Here is a 26,132-nt window from a genome sequence, read left to right on the forward strand (position 1 = left end):
TTAATCATGTCAGAATTCAGCTGTGGACTTTTTGGGATACTTTCCAATCTGGTTTCAGGCCTGGTTTTAGGACTGAAAGAGCCTTAGTGGCTCTAGTGGACATAGAGCACCTGGATAACAGACAGAAGGAAGGAAATCCTGCTGATTCTCCTGGACTGCTCAGCAGCTTTCAGTACGATAATTCATGGTATCCTTCTGGACCACCTTTCAGGGTTGGAACTAGGAGGCACCGTTTTGCAGTAGTTTTGGTTCTAACTGGAAGGTAGGTTTCAGAAGGTGGTGCTGGGGACTGATGCACAATTACCTGGCCACGGGTTTATGGGGTTCCACAAGATTCCATCTTGTACCCTAAGCTTTTTAACATCTATGTGAAACTGCTTGGTGAGGTCAATCAGATATTTGGGCCAAGTTGTCACTAGGGATGCCAGGTCTCCCTCTGTGGTAGGAGACTTCCCAGCAGTCATCCCCCTCCCATTGCTCTCCAGTGCCTCAAAGGACAGCCTAACCAAGAAAATAAGAATTGCAGAGAAACAGTACCATATATAAATACAAAAATACTTAAAGTATAGTGCAAAAAGACTCTGAAACTTATTCCTGACCTTGTGGATTCATCACCCAAAAAAAACTTGTTTACATTTCGAAAGCAGGAATAGTTAAAATACATCGCCAAAAAAAAAAAAAAAGTGGGTTCTAGATTAAATCAAGCCTGAATTGTCCCTAAAAGCAAAAATGACTAAACTGAGGCTATTGTACTTTGGTCACATATGAGAAGACAAGACTTACTGGAAAAGACAATCATACTAGGAAATGCTGAAAGCAGCAGGAAAAGAAGAAGACCCAACATGAGATGGATTGGCTTAATCAAGGAAGCCATAGCCCTCAGTTTGCAAGACCTGAGCAAGGGTGGTAGAAGAAGAAGAAGAGGAGGAGGAGGAGGAGTTGGTTTTTATATGCCAACTTTCTCTACCACTTATGGTAGAATCAAACCGGCTTACAATCAACTTCCCTTCCCCTTCCCACAACAAACAACCTGTGAGGTAGGTGAGGCTGAGTATGACTAGCCCAAGAGCACCCAGCTGGCTTCGTGTGTAGGAGTGGGGAAACCAACCCACTTCACCGGATTAGCCTCTGCCACTCATGGGGAGGAGTGGGGAATCAAACCCGGTTCTCCAGATCAGAGTCCACTGTTCCAAACCACAGTTTTTAACCACTACACTACGCTGTTAACAATAGGACATTTGGAGGACATTGATTCATAGGTTTGCAATGAGTCAGAAGCGACTTGACGACACTTAACAGACACACACACATAAATAAATAATTACAAAATACCCCTTTATTTACAAAGCATGAAAAGACTAAATGCGTTTTGACAATTGTCTTCCTCAGTGATCATAAAGTAAATAACACACAGGGATAAAACATCACAAAAAAAAGTGCAAAAAATGCACAAGGGGCCATGGCTACTCTGTACTTAATGTTAAAACCTAAAAAAGATAGAAAATGCATAATGTGATAGGATCTCCCAAATTCTTCGAACACTCTAACCATTACACAAAGGTAGTGTGTTTTTTTTGCCTGTCAAAACCAACACACACACACACACGCTCTGGTTTTGGCTAGTTCTGGCTAACTTCTTCCAGACCGAAACAAAGCTCTATTTTTTTCTTTGCTCACTGCAAGCTGGCACAAAAAATTATCAGCTAGCTTTTCCTTAGCTGGGTTCGGAGTTTCCACTCTTCTGACCTTCACCCTTCCTTTCAGGACAGCTGCCAGAAACTCAGGGGTCAAGGCCAGAATTTTTCTCCCTTCGGCCATGCAGCTTAGCTGTATGCTGTACCTTGGGTCACTGAACAACAGCATTTCCAGATCCAGGTCCCACCGTTAACTCCTAGGTGGAAGCTTGGGTTGCCAACCTCCAGGAGGGGCCTGGCGATCTCCTAGAATTACAACTGATCTCCAAACGTCAGAGATAAGTACCCCTGGACAAAATGGCTGCTTTGGAGTGTGGACTGTATGACATTATCCTAGGGTTGTCAGCTCCGGGTTGGGAAATACCTGGAGATTTGGGGGTGAAGTCTGAGGAGGGCAGGTTTGGAGAGGGGAGGGACTTCAATGCCATAGAGTCCAATTGCCAAAGGGGCCATTTTCTCCAGGGGAACTGATCTCTGTTGCCTGGAGATCCGTTGTAAGAGTGGGAGATTTCCAGCCACCACCTGGAGGTTGACAACCCTGCATTATCCCCCACTAAAGTTCTTCCCCTCTCCAAACTATGCCCTCCTCAGGTTCCACCCCCAAATCTCCAGGCAACTCTATAGAATGGCAGCATAGGCCCCACTGAGCTACAAGTCATGTGACATCACACTCATTGGACAAGAAGAGGAGGAACCACATGAGTGGTATGACTACATGGATGTCAAAACCAGAGATAAGATAGATTAGAGTCCAGTAGCACCTTAGAGACCAACAAGATTTTTGGGGTATAAACTTTCAAGCGAGATGAAGGGAGCTTTGACTCTTGAAAGCTTATGCCCAAAATATCTTTTTAGTTTTTAGGGTGCTTCTGGACACAAATCATGGGGCACTTTCACACATGCTGAATAATGCACTTTGAGTCCACTTTCAATGCACTTTGAAGCTGGGTTTTACTGTGTGAAATGGCAAAATCCACTAGCAAATGATTGTTAAAGTGCATTGAAAGATTGAAAGTGCATTATTCAGCATGTGTGAAAGTGCCCTAGCTGTTCTGCTGAATACCAACATGGCTACTCTCTGAATACCAGAGGTGTCACCCTGCCAGTTGCTAAATATATATATCTGTGGCCCTGAGGCTTTGAGATAGTTATTTAAACTCAGGATGATTACTCTGGAAATCCAGCCTTCTATTTCATTCGAGAATGGCTCATAATTTTAGTTTTCTTGTTAATCTGCTGGTTATGGTAAATGTTTGGAGATGTTTAGGGATGTAGGGATGTTTAGCTCGCGGTTTGGTTCTGAATTTTATCTTAAACTGCATTTTATATAATTTTGCATTGTGTATAACTTTGCCCTGTCTAAAAGACTCACTTGTTAATAAATGGAAATGCTTAGTCAGCACAATTTCTCCCCTCCCAAAGCAGCCCCCACTGTCCCCTGAAATGCTGCTCCTGGGGGATGGGGGACCTCTTGGACATACAGGACCCAACCCAGGAACTGGGGAAAGAAGCTGAGCACATTCAAGGTGCTGTAATAAGGAGTAAGCTAAACAGCAGAGCCATGGAGGATTCTCTCCCCTGCTCAATGGACTTGCCTTGCAGTGCTGCTGCTCTTCTTTCTTAGCAGGAGTGCAAAGAAGGACACGACATACTGCAGCCATACTGCCTCCCCTACAATCATCACAAAGTTGTCTTTAGGATTAGTCAGGAATTCCAATCACAAAAAATCCAGCAGTTACTTCCTTACTCATTAGAATGAAACATATAACATCTGTGGTCACTAGGTGGCAGCGTCACTCCATAACACCACTATCACTAGGGAAAGGAAGAAGAAAGATGCTTTTTCTAGAGGCATTCTGGGCAGCAAGACCTCTGTGGGGCCTATGAAAAGAATCAAGGAAAAGAAATATTCCCCTGAGATCAATGAGTAGCTTTAAGTAGCTCTTGTGAGGCATAGCAGAAAACCTGGATGAAGCAGGAGGATACGTTGCAAAACTCTTATTTTGCTTCAGTCTGGATGGGTCATACCTATGAGGTGGCAAGATGCAGACTCAGTGGAATAGGCTTCCTTTCACAGTACCTTACTGGTAACCATATTACATAAGGTTCCCAGCTGATACTATATACAGAAATGCCATTTAGGATGATCCTCTTTGGTAGAAATATTGGCAAACTTGTCTGGTTGGGCAAGGCCCCTGTCAAGTACGTATCTGTTAAGTCATCCTCTTTCCTCACTACTCCAAAACTGAAGCAAGACAGTGGGGCACCAGAATGCCAGCTTAAAGGTTTCCAGCCTCTTGTAAAATTCGGAAGCGGTCCTGTTCGCCTAAGGAGCATTTATGGTATTAATGACAGGATGTGGTTCAGGTCAGCTCTTGAAGTGTAAACTTTTGAACGCGCCTCTGTACATGTAATAATGGTTTTCTCCATGCTGTAAGACATTTTGTTTGCTGATTGCTGCAAATTGAACTGCTAGTAATGGCTCAGCTACGAACGCTGGTTTTTAAAAGTTGGCAACCTGAGTACCTTGATCACTCTTGCCCCCTGCTTCTGGTCAGGACTGTGTTTAACTAACCACCAGGAGGGAGGTTGCTGTGCTGTATTTGTACTTTGTAGCCTTCTGGCCCATTCCAAATCTATCCCAGTTTTGAGATGACATCTCCTTGTAGAGAGAGTAGCAGGCTTTTATGACACTCAGAAATCATCTGGCTGGAAAACAAATAGGTCAGAAGAATTCTGTGCACCTAGAAAGCAAGCTTGACCCTTGCTGTAACTCTCTTCCCCCACTCCCACTGCTGGAATCTCAAATGTGTCCACAGATGCTGAAAGCTGAAATTGTGCACCCAATTCTCCCTATTTTCTATGCAGTTGACGCAAGATTCATTACAATAGTGGACAGAAGCATGAGGCATCTAGACCAAAGCAAAAAGAGAAGAGAAGCCTTTTTGTTCCTTCCCTCCAGGATGGGCCACTCACACATGACCATTTCAAGGGAAATGGTGCATCAGGGGGGAAGTCTGAAGCCCCTTTTTCTATGCACCACTGTCCTGATCTGGATGGGGCACTGCATGCACATGAACGGAGGAAAACACAAAACTCACATCTGACTGTTACTCAGTATGGGGACCCCAGACCCACCCTGTGCCCTCTGTAATATGTGACTCTGTCTGGCACAGCTTGTCATCCACCAAGCCAAATGCATCCCTTCTATCTCAGTCTGCAGATGCTTGGCCACCTCCTCCTCTTTGCGGTCTCGGATGGACACCAATGTTATTGAGATTCTGCAATATCAACATACTTGGCTGTTTGATTTTATGTGTCACAAATTGTGCAGTCCTGTTTTAATGTTCCTGTTTTCTGCTGAAGCCAATATGAGCATTGTTCCCCATACTTGTGGCAAGGGGACAAACACCAGAGTTTGAATTACATGCAAGTTTCAAAGATGAGCATCCTCTTGGTGGTGCGACATTTTTGGATTATTGTATTTTACATACTCTATTCAGGTATCACCATGTAAATAATATTTACAAGTCCAGTTGCCACCTTTAGACTGCACCGGTGCTTGCACAGGGGACCATCTTTACCTTTTGTTGACACCCAAGTAGTGGTGTATACCAAATAAAGTAGAGGGATTCCTCTTGGTCAGTCATATCAGTCATGATTAGGCACAAAGGGAAGCTGCTTCTAGGTGTGCCAAGCAAGCAAGGCGTTACATTTGGCTGAAGACCCAGTGAATTAAAACCCTATGTGTTATGGTGAATCCCACCTCGTGTGTAATGTTGGTTCCAAAATCTCAACTGGTCACTGCAGTTCCTAAGACAGAGTATCATGTTCCAGGGCATGAGTCTGGATTAGTAGACCAGTTGGGTATGTGCCTGTAATTTAAGAATAGGCCATCCCACAGTAGGCAAAGAGAAACACTGAGGTTATCTGAGGGCTGCACAAGGGAAACTGTTCCACATGTTTGCTCCCTGGGCATCAATTCTGTTGACCTATTTTGCAAGCATATAGCAGTAGTTTCCTTCCCTCCTGCCATTATCCACCTCTCCTTTACACACAGTCCTCTATTCTCCACGTTTACTGTAGGATTCTGTAATAGTTCCCATGCCATGTAATGGACCATGAGCAGCACACACATACCACAGACATACACCCTTCCAGGCACAAGGGAGGCCGTCCTGTGTCTGCAAGAGCACCTAGACATGCATTCATGTGCCCAAACAGAACCAAAAGTCAGGTAGGTGTCTGCACCCATTTCCAAGGGCACCAGCCCAGGTGTGGAGCTTGCCGGTATGCCCCACACCAACAGGGGATTGTATAAATGTGGTTGTGGGTGTGCTGGGGTTAGTTTAAGAGCATGTGTTGCTAGCTCAGAACAAGCTCTTCATTCAGTTGAACTGACCTGGGGGAGGGGGCGTCAGGACTGCATTCGAACTTTTCTTGCTATCTGTCAGATGCCATTTCCTCCAAACTTCATATGTACTGTCTTTCTCTGAGCACTTCTCTCTTTTTCTGCATTGCTCCAATCTCCTGCAGCCTGTTCTCTGCCTTTTCTCTCCCTGTCAACACCTCTCCTTCCGGCAACCAGCTCCTTCCGTTCGTTCTCGTTCTCGTGTTCTCTCTCTCTCTCTCTCTCTCTCTCTCTCTCTCTCTCTCTCTCTCTCTCTCTCTCTCTCTCTCATTCTCTTTGTTTCCGTTGTCTGCATCTCCCCCCTCACTCACTGCCTTCTGTCCTCTTCTCCCTGCTTGGCTGAGCTCTGGCACATTCTAGATGGCTCTAGATGCCAGAGCCAGACTGTTCCCTAGACACACCGCTGCCTCCTCCTTCTCCTTCCCCCCTGTGGAACCAGTAAGATGCTGCTGAGGCTTTCAGCTACCACCCAAGATCCAAAGCAGTTTACAGTGTGGAATCTTCCCCCTGTCCTGGAGGGGGAAATGGTATACTTTGTAGAATGCGCTGGTCTAGTAGCATATTGTCAATCATGACTCGTGGTACCTTGTTGCCTGAATCTTCTTTAATTTGTCAGTATGCATATAAGTGCCACTGCTGATGACCCTAGAAAGAGGCTTTCAAGGTAAGTGAGAAGCAGAGGTGTCTTGCCATTGCCTTCATCTGCATGCCTTCATCTGCACAGTCTTCCTTGGTGATCTCCCATCCAAGCACCAACACTGCTTAGCTTCTGAGATCTGTTGAGATTGGGCTATACCACCCTGGCTTCCTTCTGGTTTGTCAGTGCATGTCTATACTTATCTGTTATGTTTGTTCTAACCTTTGGTCTAGACAAAGGCCTTATTCCCCACATTCCACTTCTCCTCCAAAATCTGCATGAGAAACGAAATGAAGTCCAGTGCCCTTGCTTAATGCCCTTGCCTAAACAAGACTTGAAATCTCTCTGAGACTAGTCCTGTGCTCTCTTGTTTGGACGTAAGCCCTATTGAATTCAACATGAATTGACCTAGATATAGAAGCAGTGTGCCCTAGGGTTGCCAGCTCCAGGTTGAAAAATACCTGGAGATTTTGGGGTTGGAGCCTAAGGAAGGCAGGGTTTGGGGAGGGGAGGGATTCCTATAGAGTATAATGGCATAGAGTCCACCTTCCAAAATGGCCATTTTCTCCTGGGGAACTGATCTCTATCGCCTGGAGATCGGTTGTAATAGTGGGAGATCTCCAGCCAGCACCTGGAGGTTGGCAACCCTAGCCTGCCCATTTGACCATAGGAGCAATCCCATGCTTTTAGTGCACTGAGTTTACTCTCTTACTGCAAGAGCCATGATGCCTTTTGCCAGTAGCTTAAAGATGGGTCTCCTACAGAGCTGTACCAGCATGGGAGGCTATTTAAGCCTGTTTCTGATCTTCTGGGTTGCTTTACTGCCAGATTCAGTAGTGACTTATGCTTCTTTGTAATGACGGGTGTGGGGGAGGAACCACTTCTTTTAAATGTCACTGCTGGTCTTGTTCTGGCCTGCAGTTGCTAAGAGCAGCACCTTAAGGTACCTGTGGTTGTCCTATCCTCATAGGGAATTCCAGAATTGTTGGAAAGTATGTACTATTTCACCCTGATGGGAATGGCCCAGACTAACCGAATCTCATCAGGCCTTGTATGCTAATCAGGGTCAGTCCTGATTACTACTTGAATGAGAGACCACCAAGGAAATCCAGGGTTGCTATACAGAGGTAGGCAATGACAAACCACCTCTGTTTTGTGTCTTTCATCAAAAGTCCTATGGGATTGCCATAAGTTGGCTGTGACTTGACGGCACTTTCCACCACCATATCCTATTTTAGAACATTCTCCATGTAGTAGAGTAGATCTCTGTAAAGCCACTAACTCCTACAACATCTCAAGCTAGAAACAGCTTCCAACTTTCACATTGTCAGAAGACTGGCCATTGAAAATTGCATTCTTGCTAAGCTCTTTGATGGCTTCATTCACATACAAGTTATCAGTTCATGTTGCGGTCTTCAAGCAATGAACATTCATGTCCTAAGCAGCCCCCAAACTCACTTCTCTTCATAAAATATTGTTTTGCTTCATTTTTAATGGAACATTCAATACCTTGCCATGCATTTTGCAATGCAAAAGAAGATTAATCTCATTTCAAGACTCATTTCTGAGCTGACCTTTTCAAGCATCCCCTTCACTGGCTGCATTAGAGAAAAAAAACCTTTATGTTAAGAAAAGCTGACTATAGCAAGTTGTATGAGACATGCAAATTAGATACATTTTCATATATTTGCTTAGTCCACCAGCAGAAGTTGTACTTCATGCACTTGATAATGTGAATATGAGTCCTTTAAAAATTGTGCCACAATAAAATTATGCCACAGCCCGTGATGATAATGGCTTTAAGTCTTCTGTGAGGGTTCGTCTTCCCTGAACCCCACAGTTTTGCTGCCACCAATAAATGTGAGGGCTTTTAATATTTCTTAAAACCCACACCTTGTCACCTTTGTTTGTGTGAGGAGAAAGCTCCCCTTTCCTCCCCCCAGAGGAAATTGAGAGGCTTAGAGGCTGTAGCAGATTTTATAATAATGAAGATAAATTGAAGTTTATTATTTACAGCAGGGATGGGGAACCTTTTTTCTGTCAAGGGCCATTTCGATATTTATAACATCATTCATGGGCCATCCAAAATTATCAACTTAAAAATTAGCCGACCCAGCCCCAAGCAGGCAGCTGCCCCAGATGACACACACACCCGTGCGGGCAAGCAGGCAGGCATCCAACTGTGGCGCACTCGCCCACTTGGTGGGTCAGGATGGTCTGTTGCACCAGCCGGGCGTAGCCATCCAGCCACATGCCGGAGTTGCTCCTGCTCCGCATGGTCAGGGCCGGATTCTACAGCCAGGTCCTGCTACCTCCACCTGCAGGGATGAAATGAGGACACACTGGATAAGAAGCCCCCCCCCCCACACACACACACAAATTCTGGCCCTGCCCTCTTTAACCCTTCCATTGTCACCACTTCTGCCCCCAGCCCTCTTGCAGTACAGAGGGAATACGTTTCTCCATGGCCCGGGTGGGAAAGGGTTAACACAGTTTCTTGGGCCGTCCATAGCTAATGACACTTCTGCAAGGGGGGGAAAAGGTTCCTTTTCTCAGCAAAAACAAACATCTGCCTTGAATAGAGGCTATTCCTGTCCGCGGGAGGGGGTGGATCACCAGTCTTACATCCTTCTGAGCTAGAGATCTGCCAGGACCCACGAATTGCCAGACCAAATGATTTCACGGTCCTTAAACAGCCCCCGGGCCTGACATTCCCCACCCCTGATTTACAGAGAGTTAGATAGATTGGTTGCTTTACTTCAAGCAAGGCACAAAGCTTAGTTGGTTAGGAACAGTTCAAATCTTGAATGTTACAGGCACAGTACTTAGTTTTTAGTACGGACTCTTCAGGCTATTCAATAAATATTCAAACTTAGTTCATTATACCCAGTGTGGACTCGGTTTACCCTAGCACAGAGAACAGCAGAGAGTGGAGGTTTATCCACAACCTTTCGCACTCCTCAGATTTGCCCACACCTTGTGGAAAACAAATCTTTCCCCCCAAAACACTGAATTAGGAGTCTCCCTATTTCAGGAGCCACCTCCCACTTTGTGACTGAAGAAAGGGTTTTCTCTCTCTACCACAATCTTCCCTTTGTGGCCACTCAGGTTTGGTTGATGTAAGCGAGGTAATATGTGAACACACCGGTTCGAAGAGTCTCAACCCACAACTGCACAGTCTGGGAGCTCAGAGCCCAAAGACCCAGATCTTCTCCCTCCCTCAGACCACCAGACTCCGCCCACTGCCCGCTGCCATTGGCTGACAGAATGCCTCAATCTCAGAGTCTACATTTAGCCCCGTATCCATCACAGTTGGCCACACTGAGCCATTTCCCCAAGATGAAAGGGCCCCAGGGGTACTATTTGCCCCACTGGGAGCTTCAAAGGCACTGATGGGGGGACACAAAGTTTTTCCCAGTGGAGCAAATAGTGCCCACCCCCGGGTTTTCTTGGGTTGGGAAAATGGCACAGGGGAAGCCGCCCTAACGTTTTCTTCATATGCCACAGCCACAATCCAAATCAGTCCCCATGTGCTTGGGAGCTGAGTTCTCAGTGGGGAACTTGCAGCTGAAGTCTGAGGGGAAGTCTTCATGACAGACCTGGGAGGATACCTGGAGAAGATAACATGTCACTGAAATGAACAGATATTGTCTTCTTACCTTTGGAACCCACTTTCTCCATTATGGTGTGTCATGCCTTAGACAGGATTTTTTTTTTCTTGTTTGGTTGCTTAAATTGTTTTGCAATTTTGTAGTCATAGTCCTACTGCATTGTTTTTAAAAAATTTGAAATCCCCTGTGAGTCTCAGTGAGAAAGGCAGGCTATAAATGAAGCAAACAAATAAAAAAACATTCTTCCCTCCTTGGTCCCTACCTCCATCTTCCTCTGTTTCCTTGAACAATTCCCCTGTATTAACTTTCAGATAGTGAGTTCCCCAGGGCAGAATCCTGTTTTCTTGGACTCTGTAAAGTGCAGTGTGCACAGGTGTCCTTTAATAAGAACATATATAAAATGATGGGAATAATTGAGACAGGGTGATTACTGTTCTAATTTACATCTTCTTGCGTAAACAATAATGTTTAAGAAACATTCCCAGGGTGCCACCCTAAGCCATCTGCCTGAATAGCTTAGCATACTAACTAAGGCTGATGCCAGCATAGCTTAAAGATAAGTTGTTGTATCCATCTAGACATTAGGAAGAATTTTCTAACAGAGCAGTTCCTCAGTGGAGCAGGCTTCCTCGGGAGGTGGTGGGCTCTCCTTCCCTGGAGGTTTTTAAGCAGAGGCTAGATGGCCATCTGTCAGCAATGCTGATTCTATTATCTTAGGCAGATCATGAGACAGAGGGCATCTTAGCCAACTTCTGAGCACGTAGTAGGGGATCACTGGGGTGTGTGGGGGAGGTAGTTGTGAATTTCCCGCATTGTGCAGGGGGTTGGACTAGATGACACTGGTGATCCCTTCCAACTCTATGATTCTAAGATGTGCCAGGCCGTGGTAGCACCACACTGGCTAGGGTTGCTAACTCTGGGTTGGGAAATATCTGGAGATTTGGGGATGGAGCCTGGGGAGGGTGAGGTTCAGGGAGAGAGGGGACCTCAGATGGGTATGATTGATTGATTGATTGATTGATTGATTGATTGCATTTATAGACAGGCCTCATTCCCAGTAAGCCAGGCTCAGAGCAGCTCATAGAGTCCACCCTATGAAGCAGCCATTTTCTCCAGGGAAACTGGTCTCTGTCATCTGGAGATCAGTTGTAACTCTGGGAGATCTCCAGGCTCCACCTGGAGGTTAGCAGCCCTAACACTGGGACAGCATGGCACCTGTATAATTGTGGACTGCACTGGCAAGAGAGCAGGGCTTAATCACCCTCTTGAGCCCCTTCAGCAAATAGTCCATCTTCAGCAACACAACCAGGGAGCATTGTGCACAAACAAACAACGGAGAGAACAAGCTCTGTTGTGGGGTGTTGTAACACAGCTCTGTTCAAACCCTTTACAGGAACTCCACCTCAGGACACAAACACCACAGGAGAGACTCCCCTCCTCTCACCAAGAATGCAAGGACAGTGAACTCCACACAGGTAAGCAAGGGACAAAGGGCTCTGCCCTGCACAATCTCCCCATTCACCCCCACCAATTCTGTGTACTCCCTCCCCCAAACAGTTGCTAGCAATACATATAATACAGGAAAGGGAGTCCATGTTGCAGGCATGTGAGCACCACATCATACCAGTGTAATGCCCCCTGCAAGTGGGAGGCTCAGGGAGCGTGGACACAGGCCTTAGTGGCTAACAGCCCTCCACCCTAAATACTGTCACTGCTGGCAAAACACTAATGGCATCTACTGCCTTGCAGGATTACAGCCCCATGGAACAGCCCCAGTCAACAGTTGCAACACAGTTCCCTACAAGGTATGGGTAAGTATTTTCTTGGTGGCTATGCTCTGGTCCCCAAGGTGTACATCCCACCCTGTGGGAACCCTCAAGGAGGAGGGGGCTGAGGGACCATGTGCGGAGCCACAGAGCCTGTTTGCTGCTACTACGCAATGTTACTCATCCAGTGTCTGTTTCTGTTGACTCTTTGCAGGCAGCTCTCCAACAGGGAGAGAGGTCAGGATGGGCCCCATTCAGAGTGCAACACAGCCACCTGCAGAGCCTACAATGGGACCAACAGCTGCAGTGGTCAGTACACATCTGATTCCTCCGCTCTGATGCAGCCTGGCTTCTGCAACCATCGCAAGCAATTTGCCAGGCAGTTGTTTGACCTGCACAGTGGCGCCCATCCTGGGCATGCTGTGACGGGTTAAGCTGCCTAAAGCTGATTTTACAGACTGTCGGCACAGTTTTCAAAGGCCTTGCTGGAACAAGAGACTCTATTCTTCTTCTGTCTTGTTTTTGGAACTGAACTGATGCTGTTTAATAAATGTATGGATTATGTCACATCACAGCTGTGTCTCTGTCTCATTGGAGTTGTATAGATGGAGACTGGTTTGTTTGTTTGTTTATTGTTTATTTATTATTTACTTCATTTATACCTTGCCTTTCTGCCCAATGGGCACCCAAAGTGGCTTACATCATTCGCATCCCCTCCATTTTATCCTCACAACAATCCTGTGAGGTAGGCTACACAGAGTGTGTGAGTGGCCCCACTCACCTAGCAAGCTTCCAAGGCAGAGCTGGGATTCCAACCTGATCTCCTGGACCCTAGTCCGACCTCTAACCACTACACTGCAATGGTACCCACCCTCTGCTCATTACGCACTTCAGCTTTCTTCCTTGTGGGACTCACACTGGGAGGGGGAGAGCTGCCAACAGCATGGAAAAATTTGTCCCTTTAGAAGAGACTTAATGGGGTGTTATTTACCACTGTGATATTACTTAGCCCCATGCCATGAAAAGCTTCAGCTGCCCATTTCCGCACATGAAGCCCCTATTAAATGGACTAGACCTTTTTATCCAGGTCTGTTGGCAACCCTAGGGAAGGGGATTGTCGTTTTTGCACAGATATGCTCTTAGAAGAGAGAGGAGATGGCTGCTCGGTTGCAGACTCCCCCAGATCATTGTAAGCCGTGCAGCCTACATGTGCGAGAAGGAGCCCAAGAGTCGCTGGGGCAAACAGAAACAGGTGGTGGTAATGAACCCCCTGTCTGCAGCAGGGTGGTATGGGGTGGGGCTTGCTAATCAATATGACTGGTACGTGGGGCTGTCAATGAGAACAACTGGCCATTTTCAGTTATGCCTATACAGCTTCCTGGTATATATTTGTCCAAGTCTCCTACTGGTTGGGCCTACTGGTGTGTGTGTGGGGGGGGTGTTCCTTTTGTTGCTGCTCTTGTGTCCTGCATGTGGGCAATAGTGGGCTGAAGTATGGGTGGGGAGCACAGCTGCACCAGCATGCACTGGCTGGCTACTTCTGTCTCTGTATGTTGAAGGGGGGGTATGATGAACATGCCATTGTGAGATTGGTGGGTGTTAATTGAGTTGCCATAGACATGGAAATGCACCAGTATTGGGGTCTTGGGATGGAACAGTGAAGATGGTAGTGGGTCTCCCCTTTCCCTCCTAGTGATTTGTCATCCTGGCACACTTGTCAAGACTCCTATGTCCTTGCTCCTACCTGTCGCCCCTCCAAAAATAGGGGAAATGTCAATTACAGGACATTGATCTCAGTTTAACTGCCTTGGACGGTGAAAATAAATAAGGTTTTCTATATTCATGAACTATACGGGGCGAATCATTTGTCTTAACAAAGTGTGCATCTTGAGTACTGTGATAGAATTGGAAGTATTTTTTAATGATTCACAATCCACACACTTGGAGACTTGGGAAGTTTCATTCACTTTCACTTATTACTGTATAATTAGCATAACATACTCTTGTTGACTTAGCCACACCCAAGGCTGGAGATTAAATATCAAAGAATTCCCTCAGGCCGAAACTGCACAGTATGATGAAGGTCGAATCACAGGTCCTCTCTGTAAAAGTAGCTGGCAGGGACGGGGAAGGGACTGATTTGGATTGGTGCTGCTTAATTTGAATTGATCCTGATATAGCAGCCTGCTGAGTTTCCAGAGATAATATAAAACAGAATATTGAAGGGCTTTTCCAATTGGCTGAATTATTTTTTAATTTTTGACTAGCATGCATTCTGTAGCAGCCTGAATAGACCAGGCTTGCTGGGGTTTGCCAGAGCTTGGAAACTTAGCAGGGTCAGTACTTGGATGGGAGACCATATCGAAAGATGGGGGGGGGGGTTGCTCTGCACAGGCAGCCCATGGCAAACTACCTTTCCCCGACCCCGTGAGGGGTTGCCACAAGTCAGTTGCAACTTGATGGCACCTAATTATTATTAGTACTCATTTGGATGGATTTATGGTTGGACTTGGTTGTAATGTGTATTGCAGTGTTGTTTCTTTAAAATAGTTTAACCTGCTTTTCTCCCTCTAAGGGTTCCAAAGCAGCTTACAGAAAAATTGAAACACGTTTGAACTGTATCATTGTCGGTTCCATTGAATCCTTTGTTGGAGAAAGGCAGGTTAAAGGTGACATAAATAAATACCCTCATTTAAACCGTTCATAAACTCATGGATTTTTAATGCACATAACTCTACAAAGTGCTAGTTCTGACATTATGAATACTTTGATGCTTAATTATTGGTTTAAAATTCCCAGCTCTGCTGTAGCCAGGAAAAGTGTGAATCAGGAATGCTGGTAGTAAGTAGGAACTAAGGGATTCTGAAATTAAGTGCAGTAGATAAGAGGAACATTCGCAATGGTACTTACTGGAAAATGTGTTTTGAGCATGAGACATTTCTTGAGGAAAGTAACTTGGAAACTTCAAAAAGGGAGGTCTTTCTCTCATATTGGCAAATGTTTATGCAACTAATAAAAACAATTAAAATCCAAAGATTCCAACTCTGCATAAAAAACTGACATATATGTTACTGCCCCTTTCATAGCATTAATGTCGACAGACATTTGTATAAACAAAACTTCATTTCTGTGCTTTATTTCCCCCCCCCCAAAGCTTTGTAAGTATGTTTGTGCAACCAAGCTATGTTCCCACAAAGTTTACTATGTACATCTGGTGTGAGCTGTTTTCTAAAATAATTTCAATTTTATAATGTTGATCAAGGTCAGAATTAGGATTTGAGTGGCATGCTCCTGTCTTGGGGGATGGACTCCAATGTGGTGTCCAGGAGGGCTGGAAAACCAAATAATGCTATCTATTTGCTGTGGGATCTAGCTGCAATTATGAGATTCTTTTATCATTCAGGAGGACAGTCTATTCCATTAGCACTGGAAGTCTATAAGGTAAAAATTAGATCTTACCTGCTTTACAGAGCTCCAATTTGGTTTCCTGCACTTTCCTCTAAAATAGAATCTTTGCAATGAAAATTTTTGCATGTCATCTTTCAAGCGCCTAATTGAATCTCAAACTCTTAACTTATGCTTAGAGGCTGGTCTTGGCTCCATCTCCCTGTAAGCATGGAGCGATGTGGGGAAATCAGATTTTCTTCCTGATACTTTAAAATGGTCTGAGCTTGACCTTTTTGGGTCCTCTTGGACAAAGACAGTAGACAAAAGACTTTCACGTTAACAGATTTCCTATCCAGATTTTCCCTTGGACCTCTCTTGAGTAATTAAACAGATACTTACAGATTTGGAACATAGGGACCATCTTGAACTATGTGTTGATGTGCACCCCCTTTCTGGGAACAGAGTGCCCCCATCTTTTCCATTTCTACCAGACTATCTTGAATTCTTAACCATTCCAACCTTTTTAATATTATATTTTGTTAAAGAAAAAAAATAAAACATACATACTAACCATACATACAGTGTATTAAACCTTCCAAAGGATGCCTAATATTTAAGGCATTTTATCTGCATAACAAGGTGTCAGCTCTTGGACCATTGAACCAGAAACCACAGCAGAGACAGTCAGGTCCAAAGAAGATGGCTTTACTGGTCAAATAGGTATTACAGAGCATGAAGGGAAAGGTGACAGCAATGAGCTCGCTGTCTAACACTTAGCAGTATAAAGGCAAGGATATTTGCAAGTGATTACAGAACACAAACATAGCTGCTGTTCCCAGGACTGTTCCCAGAGCTTCAAACGGGCTTTGGTATGCAGGATTGTCCTTGAGCTTAGTCAGCGATAGAAACGAAAGCAAAACAAAGTAACTGAGATACAAAGTAACTGAGATACAGGCCTGACATTCTGCCCCCCTTAAGGCCCCCTCCCTTCGTGCAAGGGGGATGGCTTGTCCGGGTAGGTGGTGTGAAAGGCGTTTACTAAGCGGGGGGCGGAGACATCTTGCGCACGCACCCATTCGTCATAGGCAGGGGGGGAAGTGTTTCCAGCAAATTAGGTATTGCAGAGATCCATGGTGTATACGTGAATCCAGGATTTTGGACACCTCGAAATGTTCCTCCCCTCCCACCATCACTGGTTGTTCGGGAGGCGGATCTGGATGCCAGTCGGAGGAGGCGACATGGGGTTTCAGGAGACTGACATGGAAGACGGGGTGGATACGCCTCAAGGTTTTGGGGAGAGTCAATTCCACAGCGACAGGGTTAATGATCCGGGCGATAGGAAATGGGCCAATGTACTTGGCACTGAGTTTGTGACAAGGACAAGTGGAGCGCAGATTTCTGGTGGAAAGATATACTAAGTCCCCAACTTGAAAGTCCTTACTGGGGGAGCGATGCTTATCAGCTTGTGCTTTATACTTGCGTTTGGCTCGGTCCAGGTTGCTAATCAGCCAGGGCCAAGTAGTACGGAGGGCATGCGCCCATGAGGCCACATCAGGATCCCCCTCCCCCTCAGACCCTTCCACAGGGGTAATAGGACCGAAGTCCTGACCATACACAGCATAGAAAGGGCTGAAGCCAGTAGATTGATGCACAGCATTATTGTAAGCATATTCTGCCAAAGGCAACAGTTCTACCCAGTCATCCTGGTGATAATTGACATAACAACGCAAATAGCATTCCAGTACAGCATTGACACGTTCAGTTTGCCCATCCGTTTGAGGATGGTAAGCACTAGACAACCCTTGCTCCACCCCCACTAACTTGAGAAAAGCTTTCCAAAATTTAGCAACAAAACTACTTCCGCGGAAGACATGTGACAGGAAGAGGCGGGCCAACTTGGGGGCGGAGGGAATACCCGCTAAGGGAACCAAATGTACCTGTTTGGAAAATAAGTCAGTAACAACCCATAGTACAGTTTTGCCCCCGCTAAGGGGGAGATCCGTCATGAAATCCATGGCAATCACTTCCCAGGGTTTACTGGGGATTTCCAGCAGCTGCAGTAGTCCTGGGGGTTTGCCTTGAGAACGTTTGACTGTGGCACAGATAGGGCAGCTGCGAATGAAGGAGTCCACATCAGAACGCATTCCCCCCCACCAAAACTGTCTGCGCAACAGATGAAGAGTTTTCAGGAACCCAAAGTGTCCCGCTGTTTTAGCTCCATGGGCTAACTGTAGAACTTCTCTTCGAAGTATTTTAGGCACGTATAGTTTTGAGTCTTTGTACCAACAACCACCTTGCTCGAGTACACCTTGGGGCAAGGTTTGGGCAGTGCGTTCGGCTAGGCACTGAGCCCGAAGGGAGTCCAGGAAGGTATTGGAGATGATCACTCCCTCTCCGTTTGTGGGAGAGGGTGAAGCAGGAGCTGGTGGTGGAGGGGGAGGAGAGACTGGCTGCCGTGGAGCGCTGGATACAGGTGGCGCAAGGGGGACAGGCGAGGGAGCCTGCTGGTTAGGGCTGGATACCTTGTCAGCTACGGTATGGTTCCCCTGCTGGAGCCGGGTTTGGGCCCGGGTTTGTACGACCAGTAGGGGCAGGGCTTCCCTCTGCGCCGGGGTAAACAACGAGTCTGTTGGCCGATCACGTTTTACTGGGTATTGAGGCAACCGGGATAGGGCATCTGCAAGCACGTTCTGTTTCCCGGGCACATGTTTGAGAACAAAACGGAATTGAGCAAAGAAGTCCGCCCAACGCTGTTGTTTTGCGGACAATTTATGGGTCCCCGTGAGGGCAGCTAGATTTTTGTGATCGGTCCAAACTTCAAAGGGGATCCCGGACCCCTGCAGGAATTGCCTCCACAGCGTAAGGGCATGGTGGACAGCTGATGCTTCCTTTTCCCAAATGGGCCAGTTTAGTTGGGAATGTGCAAACTTCTTGGAGAAGTAGGCACAGGGGTGCAGGAGACCGTCCGGTCCTCTCTGGAGTAGGGCCCCCCCCATGGCTACGTCAGACGCATCGACCTGCACAATAAACATTTGGTTTGGATCTGGGTGCTGCAGGACCGGTTCAGAAGTGAAAAGCCGTTTGAGGGCTACAAAGGCAGATTGGCATTGATCAGTCCACAGTATTTTGGCCGAGGGTAATGTTGCTGAAATCCCTTTACCCTTCGTTTTTAGGAGGTCAGTGATTGGCAGCGCCACTTGAGCAAAATTGGGAATGAAACTGCGGTAGAAGTTAGCAAAGCCCAGAAATTGCTGTATTTGTTTGCGGGTAGAGGGTGGAGTCCAGTCAAGTACCGATTGGACTTTAGCGGGGTCCATGCTAAGGCCACGATGAGAGATTATGTATCCCAAAAACGTTATCTGCTTTTGGTGAAATTCGCATTTAGACAGTTTCGCATAGAGCTGGTGGTTACGCAGTCGTTGCAAAACCTCTCTGACCAGAACAACATGTTCCTCCATGGTTTTCGAATAAATAAGAATATCATCCAAATAAACTACCACGCCGCGGTACAGTAAATCATGGAGGAGTTAATGAGTTGCATGAAGACCCCCGGGGCCCCCTTCAATCCGAAAGGCATCACAAGAAATTCATACATTCCGAAACAGCTAGAGAAGGCGGTGAGGGGTTCGTCCCCCTCACGAATACGGACGCGATAATAAGCTTCCACCAAGTCCAACTTGGAGAAAACGCGACCCTCCTGTAATTGCCCCATAATATCTGAAATCAGCGGTATGGGGTAGGCGTTGGTTTGGGTAACTGCATTAAGCTTTCGGAAGTCAATACATAAACGCAGGTCGCCCTCCTTTTTCCGGACAAAGAACGCTGGGGCTGAGTTGGGAGCGTTCGATGGCCGAATGAACCCTCGAGCGAGATTTTTATCCAAAAAGTCACGTAATACAGCGCGTTCGGAAACGCTCATGGGGTAAATTTTGCTTTTAGTCAGTTTGCAAACCTCAATTGCACAGTCAGTGGTACGATGGGGGGGGGCAAGGCATCACATTCTTTAATATCAAAGACATCTGCAAAGTCTCTGTAGGCGTTGGGCAAGAGCGGTGGCGATGCGGCATCGGAGGTTAAAGCTGGAGTAGGTGGAGACGTCACTGCGACTTCTTGTCGGTGCTGTTCGCACATAGGATTGGTAAAGGAAATAGTATCCATTTCCCAGTCTATATAAGGACTATGGCCTTTGAGCCAATTAATCCCTAGGACAACTTCGAACCGAATGGGGGCTATGGAAAAGTCTATTTGTTCCCAATGGGAACCTATACCCATCGCTATTCCCTGTGTGCGATGATCGACTGGTCCCCCCTTAAAAGGGCTTCCATCCATCTGGGCAAATTGGACGGGAGCGGGTAGCGCCTCGGACTTGACTTTGAGAGCTGCGAATGTGGTTTCACTAATTAAAGTGCGACCGCAGCCGGAGTCAATAAGTGCCCTGACAGGCAGTTAGGGACCCCCTTTATAGTGTTGCAACACTGCGTCCACATACACCGTATTTTCTACTTCTCTGACCTTCATCGGTTTCGTAGGTTTTGCAGGAGAAACTGCGGGGGTCTGTTGGGAAGTTCCATTCACCGCAGACTGTGACCGGTTATTTGACAGGTCAAGAGGCGAGTCCAGGTTTAGCGCTGGGGTATCCTGGAGATGATCCCCGTCCGAAGATGGAGAATTGTCCCCCACTGGGGCACTTGTAATCCGAGACCCGGAGGGGTCTGTAGAAGTAGGAAGATCGGGAGAGTCTCTGAAATGAAGTGCAGAGGGTGTGAACCGACCCGGCGTTGTACTGCGGGCGGCCGCGGTGCCTCCGCGTTGAGGTCATCCCCGGTTTTGTGACAGGTCAGGAAGCGAGTCCAGGGTTAACGCTGGGGTATCCCAGGGAAGATCCCTGTCCGAAGATGGAGAATTGTCCCCCACTGGGGCACTTGTAATCCTGGACCCGGAGGGATCTGCAGAAGTAGGAAGTGCAGAGGGTATGGGCCGTCCCGGTGCTGTACTGCGGGTGGCCGCGGTGCCTCTGCGTTGAGGTCATCCCCGAGCTCGGGGCGATGCGTTCGGTCGAGGGAATTCCAGGCAGTGAGGACATGCTGAAACAAAGTGGTTCATAGCGCCGCAAACGAGGCAGGCTCCCCTTTGGAATCGGGACTCGCGATCCTGAGGGGGCCGTGCTGATCTCTGCGGGCAGGGAGCGGAAGCTTTGGGGGGAGGCTTCTGGCTTCCCCTCATCTTGGGTCGCTGACAGGGTAGTATCTCTGCCGAGCCGGCAAAAGAGATCTTCAGTTTGGGTGGTCTCCATGGAACTGGAGGTAGTACGGGTGCTGGTGTAGATCCAAGGAACGGGGCCCCTGGCCTTCCTGGCGGTGGCAGGACGGGAGCTCCGGGGTCTCCTGGCGCCACAGGCACTGCTGGAGTTACTGGCAACACTGCCCAGAGGTGCCGCAGGTTGCTGCAGTTGAGCCTGATCAGGAGACCCTGGTTGTGGAGCTGGGGCCGAGCCATCCGGTTCGGCTTGTATCTGCTGCAAGCAGTCGTTGTCGTGAATCAAAAAGTGCATTTGATCCTGCAAGTGGGCCACCCGGTCTATGTGTTCCCGTTTGCGCTGTCGGAGCAAAAACATATCCTTGCCCGCATCACCTAAGCGACGGGGCTGGCTGATTCGGAGGTTTGCAGCCCAGAGAGTTTCCTCATAGTGCAAGTCCTCTTTGACCCCCTTACGATCCGCCAAAACTTGATCCGCTTCAAGTTTGGTGGTCAGGGCCGCGGTAACTAGTGGCAGAGCCTCCTGCTCCCATGCCGAAATAGGTCCGGCTTGATCCGGAAGATCCAGTCGCGGCTGGACCTGAACCGCTAAGGTCGCTGCGCTGACACCAAAGATGGGGGTTGACAGCTTAGCAATCCCAGCCATTGAAGTGGTGGTCGAGGTCATGCCGTGGAAGAGTGCAACCATCTGTTTCGCCAGTGCTTTTGGCCCGGCTCCGCACACCCGGGCCAGTCAAGCATCCTGCACTAGACAATCTGATGCTAGGAGGTCGTGGCGGGCGCTAGCCTCCGCGCTGCGCCCGTACAAGTCCAGTCAGGCTGCTACGTTCCACGTCTGCCCGATGAACGTTGGCTAGGGCGTCCTCAAAGGAAGGTATCAAGGATGAGACCCTTCCAGGGCTCCGGCGAGGAACCCGCTACCTGGGGAACAGATCCGCCGGGACCGGGGCGAACCACACGGGGCTCCAGCCACGGTGAACTCACTCGGAGAGCTCTGTCTTAGCTCCCATCCGAGTGGCAGGCGAACCCTCCTGGGCTCCAGCCTGACTGATGAAAAGGGTGATGGTGATTGCTGTCACAATGTCAGCTCTTGGACCATTGAACCAGAAACCACAGCAGAGACAGTCAGGTCCAAAGAAGATGGCTTTACTGGTCAAATAGGTATTACAGAGCATGAAGGGAAAGGTGACAGCAATGAGCTCGCTGTCTAACACTCAGCAGTATAAAGGCAAGGATATTTGCAAGTGATTACAGAACACAAACATAGCTGCTGTTCCCAGGACTGTTCCCAGAGCTTCAAACGGGCTTTGGTATGCAGGATTGTCCTTGAGCTTAGTCAGCGATAGAAACGAAAGCAAAACAAAGTAACTGAGATACAAAGTAACTGAGATACAGGCCTGACACAAGGATTATACTCATAGAATAACATAGCTACTATCGCAAAAGACTGATATTCTTAACTGATTTTTCCAATTCTGTATAATAGATCCCTACTTTTAAATTTCAGCCATTACTTAACCTACATATTTAGTCAGATTATGTGTTATTAATTCCATTTTATATAACTCACCTCTATATCTACCCTGCATTTTATTACTACTTAAGTCAAAATTAATGTTCCCATTCGGTATATTCTACTATAGTCTACTATAAACAATTAAAAATTCAATTGGGCATAATCAAAGTAAAGCTTCCATCTTTTCTGAAATTCTCCCATAGGTCTTCTATTTAACAGATGGGAGAACTCTGCCATCACCGCGTATTCAGCCATTCTCTCTCTCCATTTTTCTATTTCAGGAATTTCTTCTTGTTTCCACATTGTGGCCAACACTACTCTGGCTGCCATTGTCATATAACTGAACAAATCTCTATGATTTTTGTCCAAGTCTTTGGGTATTATTGGGTTTTTGGGTATTATGCCCAATAACATAGGGCGAAAACGCATGGTCGCTTTAGCCTCCTTTGTTCCCTGTTTCAGCCAGGATTCAGCCAGGATCTGATTTATATATATTGACCATACCTTCCAGTCTGTATCAAAGTCAGAAATCCAGCTATCTTCTATATATTTACTTAACTTGGCTACTTGGCCAACTCCATAACTTTCTGATGCCATTCATCCAATGTGGGTACTTCTATTCTCTATTTTTTCGCCCATATGATTCTTGCCGCTGTTGTTAAATATCTAAAGATATCTCCCAACTGTTTTTCTAATGTCCTATCCAAGATACCCAGTAAATATATTTCCAGTTTGAGTGGAATTTTTACTCAATAACTTTAGAAATTTCCTCATGATTACCTTTCCCAAAATATTTTGCTTTGCTACAACTCCACCATTGGTGGAAAAATGTTCCCACCTCATTTTGACATTTCCAACATTTTTCTATTCCCCTTTCATTCTTCTTTATCTTTGATATTTTAAAAGGCGTCAAATACCATATATAATGGATTTTATAGTAATTTTCTTTTATATAATAGCTGGATGAATATTTGAGGCCCTTTTTCCATATATATTGCCAATCCTCTAATTAGAATCATAGAATCATAGAGTTGGAAGGGACCACCAGGGCCATCTAGTCCAACCCCCTGCATAATGCAGGAAATTGAATATTATGTCCCAGAGTTTTTGCCCATGACACCATAAATTCTTTGACAATCTCATTTTCTGTGTCTGATTTCAAACATTCCTCATACATCCTTCCGATTGCCAAATAAAATTAGCAAGTTCTTTCTGCCAAATATTTAAAGGGCTATCTGAGTTTATGATGGGTATATTTTGAAAAAGAAATAATATTCTTGACAATATATTCATCTTAATGACCAATATTCTGCCTAGTAATGATAAATTCAAAATTTTCAATTTCTTTGTATCTTCTCTTATTTTTCTCCAAACAGTTTTGTAATTGTTAAGGAAAAGTGTCAGATTAGTATTTGTTATTGTAGTTCTCAGACATTTTATTTTATTTACTATTTGAAAACCCGATCTCTGTTCCAGTTGTTTTTGATCCTTTAGGGAGATATTCTTCACCACAAATTTAGATTTATCTTTATTGACTCTTAAACCATATATTTCACCAAATTCCTCTAGTTTTTTGTTTAAAATATCTATAACGCCAGTTATTTATCAGGGTGATTTTGATAATACTCTATCACATTTATTAACGCAATCATATTGTCTTTTATTTGCCTACCTGGGTGAAAACCTGCTTGATCTTCATGAATAACATTTTTTAATATTGTTTTTAATCTTAGTGCTATTATTGATGTAAAAAACTTATAATCTTGATTCAAAAGTGAGATAGGTCTAAATTCATTTATTTTGAGGATTTCTTTTTCTGTTTTTGGAATGAATTTAAGAATTTGATGTGCCTTTGTCTTTGATTCTATTCATAATCTGGTTTGCGAAAGAATCACCACATCATCAGCACATAAAAGTATTGGTTGCCTTTTTTCTGCTAATTTTGGGGCATGAATATCAGAGCTCAACAACTGTTTGATAAGTGCATCAATACAGATGTGAAATAAAAAGGGTGCCAAAAAACAACCTTTCTGTGTGGAAACTAAGCTAGATAAATGACCCTCTGGACTAAATCTAACTCTAAGGCTTGTATTCTCATGCAGCGTAATGAGTAATAACAAAAGCCATTTATCGATTGATGAGTTGGACAATTTGGTCCATAATAGGCCTGAGTATTGAATCTAAAGTGGCTTTAAAATCAACAAAGCCGGCAAAAAGAGATCCTTTAGTTGACTGCACATATTTCTCAATTAAATATTGCAATGGTCCATAACTTATCTTCCATGTCTAAAACCTGACTGTTCATCTTCCAAACGAAACAAAACAGATTAGTCACGGAAAATAAACATGCAGCTATTGTATTGATGTGAAAGGGGTGAGTGAGTGAAAATGCAAGCTACACAAAACCTGGATTGGAAGAGAGGGAGAATCTTCCCTAGCAACTGATCCTCCCCTCCTTAAGAGACCTGCCCTTGCACTGCTTTAAAGAATAATAGGCATGGATTGGAGGGAAGCTATAAGCTATGCTTTGGCTGTATGCCTGACATTGCCGTGAACTTACTTTGCACAGCTGAATAAGTCCTTTTCCAATCTGAGCTCAGTTTTATTGACTAAGAATGTAGCTCATACATACCCACTGCACAGGGATGGGTGGGATGGAAGACCTCAGCTGGTATCTACAAAACATTTAGCATTCCTTAGGTAGCAGCTGACAAACCTTACTCCCTAACTAATTTGTTACACAAATTGCCTGGCAAAGACCATTATCTAAGCATCTGCACATTATTAATTATCTAGTAGAGTATAAATACTAGCATGGCTGAAACAGACCCTCGTTAACAGAGGGAGACAACTAGTGAATCTGCCCTTCTGGACCCACAGCCTTCATTTCCCCCACTGCTTACATTATCTAAATCACAAATTCCTTTCAGATTGCATAAAGTGAAACTTGCTACTGCCACCCCTGGTTGCAAATAAATGGCTGCGGAATGGCGATGCTCTAGTTGGCTCACCAAGTATGCTCCGTTTTCAAGACTCTCATCCATCATATCCCATGCTCCTACCAGATGAATTCATTTATTTGTTTAGCCATAGGCTATTACAAAATAACCTTACATATGTACAAAAAATGGTATCTAAAAAGGATAAAATTGCATCGATATACATTGCCTGGATGAGGCAGGAGGTTCACAAGACCAGGAGGGAGGAGAAGGAGCAGGATAAGCTGGGAGAGGAGGCTCTAGGCAGCTTGATGGCCAGTTTGGCCATGCAGTACATTGCTCAGTGATGTTGTATATGTACACATACGCAATATGAAAAATGAATTATAATTATAACTGCTGTTTGATTTCTGCATTTTTTTGTTTGAGAGGGGGAAGATTGATGTGTCAGTGCCCCTTGTGGTAATCTGCCGATGAGTAGCCACAGGCAGGGTGTTCCGGTGGAACGTTCTCTTTTCTGGTCTAATCCTTTTTTGTTTCCTTCTCAGGTGTTCACACGCTACGGGAAGTGCTACACGTTTAACTCAGGCCAGTCTGGAAAGCCACCACTGCTCACTATGAAGGGGGGAACTGGTAATGGCTTGGAGATCATGCTGGACATTCAGCAAGATGAGTATCTTCCTGTCTGGGGAGAGACAGGTAGGAGACATTCCTGGCCTCACAAATCATACATGAGTTCTCCTTTTCCCCCAGATCCCCTCTTTGGGTGGTTGTGATGGTGGAAAGTGCCATCAAATCACAGCCAACTTACAGTGACCACATCAACGAGTTTCCAAGGCAAGGGACATTCAGAGGTGGTTTGCCATTACCTGCCTCTGTGTCCCAACCCTGGTATTCCTTGGAGGTCTCCCATCC

The 26,132-nt window shown here is 45.8% G+C and overlaps 1 protein-coding gene across 2 annotated transcripts in view; it reads left to right on the forward strand.

The window, feature by feature from the left end:
- ASIC1 (acid sensing ion channel subunit 1) overlaps positions 1–26,132 on the forward strand; it is a 211,317-nt gene that overhangs the window by 168,101 nt on the left and 17,084 nt on the right. For both annotated transcript variants that reach the window (XM_056854415.1, XM_056854407.1), the window contains one exon: positions 25,766–25,916. In XM_056854415.1, coding sequence (XP_056710393.1) covers positions 25,766–25,916 — 151 coding nt within the window. The remainder of the gene's footprint in view (positions 1–25,765; positions 25,917–26,132) is intronic.

This window comes from Euleptes europaea, chromosome 1 (genome assembly GCF_029931775.1).
Source record: "Euleptes europaea isolate rEulEur1 chromosome 1, rEulEur1.hap1, whole genome shotgun sequence".
NCBI lineage: Eukaryota > Metazoa > Chordata > Lepidosauria > Squamata > Sphaerodactylidae > Euleptes > Euleptes europaea.